This window comes from Penaeus vannamei, chromosome 3, assembly GCF_042767895.1.
Source record: "Penaeus vannamei isolate JL-2024 chromosome 3, ASM4276789v1, whole genome shotgun sequence".
Classification (NCBI taxonomy): Eukaryota; Metazoa; Arthropoda; class Malacostraca; order Decapoda; family Penaeidae; genus Penaeus; species Penaeus vannamei.
In genome coordinates, this window is record NC_091551.1 from 39,747,300 (window position 1) to 39,752,299 (window position 5,000).

The 5,000-nt window shown below is 46.2% G+C and overlaps 1 protein-coding gene across 3 annotated transcripts in view; it reads left to right on the forward strand.

Annotated features, from left to right (window-relative positions):
* LOC113827796 (mucin-2) overlaps positions 1-5,000 on the forward strand; it is a 32,795-nt gene that overhangs the window by 22,379 nt on the left and 5,416 nt on the right. For 2 of the 3 annotated variants that reach the window (XM_070145255.1, XM_070145262.1), the window contains exons 7-11: positions 1-792; positions 1,074-1,965; positions 2,113-2,290; positions 3,143-3,241; positions 3,365-3,541. The exon at positions 1-792 is cut by the window's left edge and continues 853 nt beyond it. In XM_070145255.1, coding sequence (XP_070001356.1) covers positions 1-792; positions 1,074-1,965; positions 2,113-2,290; positions 3,143-3,241; positions 3,365-3,541 — 2,138 coding nt within the window. The remainder of the gene's footprint in view (positions 793-1,073; positions 1,966-2,112; positions 2,291-3,142; positions 3,242-3,364; positions 3,542-5,000) is intronic. The other variant, XM_070145269.1, reaches the window with a different exon arrangement.

The following is a 5,000-nucleotide window of genomic DNA, read 5'->3' on the forward strand; positions in this document are numbered from 1 at the left end:
TCCACCTAACTACCGCCTTGCCACACCTCTCACCCGGGTTAGATCAAGAATCCATTCAGCTGACCATTTCCGAGTCGGATTATAAGGCTGGGCCAATACACGTCACTATATCAGAACCGGCATATGAAGGCGGCCCCATCCATGTCACCACATCCCAGCCGCACTTAAACCAAAAGCCTGAGAATGTGCACCACACGACCCTCAGGCCCCACCTTGTACATCATTCAACCCACAAGCCTGACCACGTATTCCAGTCAACCCACAAGCCTGACCACGTATTCCAGTCAACCCACAAGCCTGACCACGTATTCCAGGCAACCCACATACCTGATCCTGTATTCCATCCAACCCACAAGCCGCACGGGCATGAAGGTATATTCCTCTCAACACATAAACCAGACCACACAATCCACACGACACCTGATCCTATTTTCCGTTCAACTTACAAACCTGATCGTGAGCACCATTCGACTCACAAGCCAGGCCATGTACACCATACTACCCATAGACCAGACCATGTACACCATTCCACCCACAGGCCGGGCCATGTGCACCATTCCACCCACAGACCGGGCCATGTACACCATTCCACCCACAGACCAGACCATGTACACCATTCCACTCACAAACCCGATCACATATTCCGCTCCACACACAAGCCACAAGGAGTGCCAGAAGTCATACACGTAGTGACACAGGAACCGCCGCTGTCGACGCACCACATCTCCACTGTCAACCCTCTGATTGGGGGGGTCGTTCTGCCGGTTGAGCATCACTCCATCACGACTACGGGTAAGTTCTGAAAGATGACTTTACGCAAATTACTTACCCTGAATTCTTGACTACATGTAACCAAATGTGAGATCTGAAAGTAGCATGGTTTAAAAATGAATATAAGGCGCATACATAGATTATTAGATAAAAGCAGAAAAGAAGTCAGTTTATAGAAATATCTCATAATATCATATGAATTGATGTCTCTATTAACAGCGCTTCATGAAGTACTATACTATTAACTGATTGATTCGCAAAACGAGTCAGAAAGTAATCAAACTCCGCTGTTTGCTTTTCAGTCAAGCCAGAACGACGCCCAGGCATCCCAGTAACCACCTCGACTGTGGTCGTGGGCGTTGGCGTGAAACCCCATGGAAGCGAGAATCATTTCTTCACGCCCGTCTCCTCGACAGTGCATCCTCCATTCTCGCCCATCACGCCCCTTTTCCCCGCAACCACCGTCGGCACACCCATCACGTCCACCTACGCCGTGGTGCCCTCCGCCGCAACGACGCCCTCCAGCATCCCCTCCTCCACACAGTTCACGACCATTCGCCCTCCGCTGACGTCAATAGCCTCTGTCTTGCCCATAACAACTTCATCTTACGCCAGCATCGGGCCCACGAGCGCCGAACCGCCGGCCGTCCTGACCAGTACGTACTCCTCCGTCTTTCCACTCACCCCGACGCGGATCATCCCGACCACTCCAAAGCCGACATTCATAACCACAACGCGACCTTTCCCCACCACTCCCGGGCCAACTGTCATTACCACATCGCGCCCAATACCCACCACAAGAAGGCCCACCATCATCACCACAGCTCGTCCTTTCCCTACCACGAAAAGACCAACCATCTACACGACAATCCGCTCGTTCCCGACGACCATTCGCCCTGCCATCGTACCCACCACATACCCCACCAGCCAGAGGCCACCCATTATAACCACCCTCCGTCCCTTCACCACCACGCGACGGCGACCCAGCACGACGCCCAAGCCTCCCTTCGTCATACCGAGCGTCATCCCGTCCATTCCGACGCCGTTCGACCCCGCCACGACGCCGGTGTTCACGGTCACGGAAATTCCAGCGACGACGACGTCTAGCACCGTATTCCAGCTCTCGCCCACCGTCATCGGGAACGGACAGTTTGAGATCGAGGACAGCACGCTACCGCCGCGACCTCTAGAAAGGTATCAAAAAGGGATTTTATTCACAATTATTCACAGTTATTCACAAACAGATTATAATTAATTATAACAGACGAATTCATTCCAAAGAACTTTGATAAGCTCATACTTGCCACTGAAACATCTTGACCTTGAACTTTACCCTTCCAGCGATGAGATCGATATCCTGGACAACCTCGACCTGAATATTGACGTCTCAACGGAAAGGCTGTCGTACCTTGACGCCGGGAAAGACTTGGATCGGCACCCTGGCACGGACGCGAACGATGACGTGCACGTTCTCTCGCCGTTCACGAAGAGGAAAGGAAATGCCACAGAAAACAATCAGGTAAAGACAATGGCAGTGGTATGAAAAGGTGAAATGGATGATAAAACATTGATATCAAGAGGCATCTGGAATAGGTATGTGATGTAAATGTGAGAGAAATGATAATGATGTTTATAAGACAGTATGAATTAGGAAGCAATTCTTTATGATTTGGGAATAATAGAGCTTACAAGTGGTGTAGTTGGGAAAGAAATGATTAAGGTATGAATAGTCTCGGTGAAAGCCAGGTTATTACCGTGACTACTAACGGAGAGCAAAATAGTCTAGACTCTTCTCATTAACGTCAATTTCTCTCTCTCTCTCTCTCTCTCTCTCTCTCTCTCTCTCTCTCTCTCTCTCTCTCTCTCTCTCTCTCTCTCTCTCTCTCTCTCTCTCTCTCTCTCTCTCTCTCAACTCACGCTCTCTCTCTCTCTCTCTCAAAACTCACGCTCTCTCTCTCTCTCTCTCAAAACTCACGCTCTCTCTCTCTCTCTCTCTCCTTAACTTTATGTCTTAATAAATTCCAACATCGGCACGAGGCCTTCGCCAGCCCAGGTGGCCTTCTTCCGACATTCATGAGTCACTCTCTCACCGTCTGACGTCATTCCCGCTTTGGTCACGATCAGCCATAAAGTGTGCTCCCATAGTGAAGTAATCTTTATACTGTTTCCTTTACTGTACCGAGTATTGCGAAAGTCTCGACTTACACGCCATCGGATACCATAATCTCGCTAAAGGAAGCACTGAAAGCCGGATCAGTCTTAAGGACGTATCCGGTTGGATACATTCCCCTCGATTGGGCCTCCTCGAGATGTAACATAACGATGGCAAAGTCATGTAATTCGAGAGGGTGAAAACATGTCTCTGTTGCAGGAGCACGCAGACGATGACCCCTTTGGATTGTACACAGATTACATAGACAAGATCCTAAATCCAGACTCAACCGCTACTGAAGAGTCCTTAACTGCCCAGGTTGCTTTCCCACCTCGTAAATCTTGCTAATTATACTCTATGTACATATGATCATATGCATGTTTGTATATATACACATGGGTACATTCGTTTGTATATATCGGGTCCTGTCCTCTGTCACAGGATAACTACGACGATGATCCCTTCGGCCTATACACAGACTACATGGATAAGCTCCTCAGTCAAAGTCCCGAATCCTCCTCCCACGCCACCAACACTCGACGCTTAGTCACAGGAACCTCTGCTATTTACACCACCACAACAGCAGCGCCCATACATGGCGAGACTCCTTACACACAGGTTGTTTTATAAGTGAAGAAACTGTCTCGTACTTCTATTTTTTGATGTTTTGGTACTCTGCGCTTATTTTTTTTTAAAGGAATGGCCCCCGAATGCGTTAGTGTCTCTTTGTCATCCTAACAAACTTGATTAAGCTTGCCATGCGTTAGCGTCTCTTTGTCACCCTAACTAACAAACTTGATTAAGCTTGCCTGGTACAGTGATTACGCCATTACAGAGCAAACTCAAAATATCGTATATACTATATATATTGCATTTATGTCGATTGAAGTAGTCACGAATACCCTTGTAACCCGTGCTGGTTTGTTTGAATTAGTATTTCATTACGCTTAGCGATACGGTATTTCTTGAGGGCTGCTTTATAGTCTGGCTTGAGTTTGCTCTGTGTTCATATCACTAATACCAGTGCAGCCGACATTACCAATAGGCACCATATATCTTAGAGTCGGATCCAAGTCTTATATACACCGTACAGAAATATTATTCCAAAATAGATTTCTGCAGTTTGCTGGTTGCACGTAATCCCAGGTTGACGGTCTGCATGTCCATGGTTTAGGTTATCTGCATGCTAGGATTTACAGGAAATTGCAATTATTAACACATGTCTGTCAATGTTATGCGTTGGTCTTCTTGAAGAGTTGTCTTAAAAGCGGATTGTCAGACAGAAGTGACAGTTCTGAACCACGAATGTGAGGTGTTCAAGATTAAACTTTATTCAACTTCAATTTAGTTTCCTTAGTGATGGCACGGACATTATTTCCCTGGCCCTATTACGCTGCACATTGTCCTTTATTACGCTAATGATGTCATCACTGTTTTCAGATTCCCACCAGTATTAGTTTAATACAGATTTTTACATTTTTATATTTATATTTATATATATATTTACCGTCTGGCTCAAACGTGAGAAAACTTAATTACAGGTCTGATTGTTACAAAACTGACGCCACTACATCCTGATGTAATGCAGGAATATCGTCCAATATATCACAGGGGAGGGAATTTTGTACCCTTCTCTCTCTCTCTCTCTCTCTCTCTCTCTCTCTCTCTCTCTCTCTCTCTCTCTCTCTCTCTCTCTCTCTCTCTCTCTCTCTCTCTCTCTCTCTCTCTCTCTCTCTCTCTCTCTCTCTCTCTCTCTCTCTCTCTTACCTACGCCTCATGCTTGTTGGTCTGATATCTGTAGTACATATCACGCTGCGTTATTTTATTTGCTATGGTATTTTGTAATCTGTGTTACTGGGATTTTCCCGATTATTCGCACTGATTAGTTGTCTTTAAGACGCAACAAAACCTTAGATTACACCCCACTGCCTGATAATAATTTGTCCGAAAATCATTTAGTTAAAAACTCATATGGCATTTCATTGTGAACAAACGTACGTCAAATTTCCCCAGAACTCATATCCACAGTTCAATCGAGTCATTTAATTCTCTTTTCAGCTATATTTACCAAGAATGC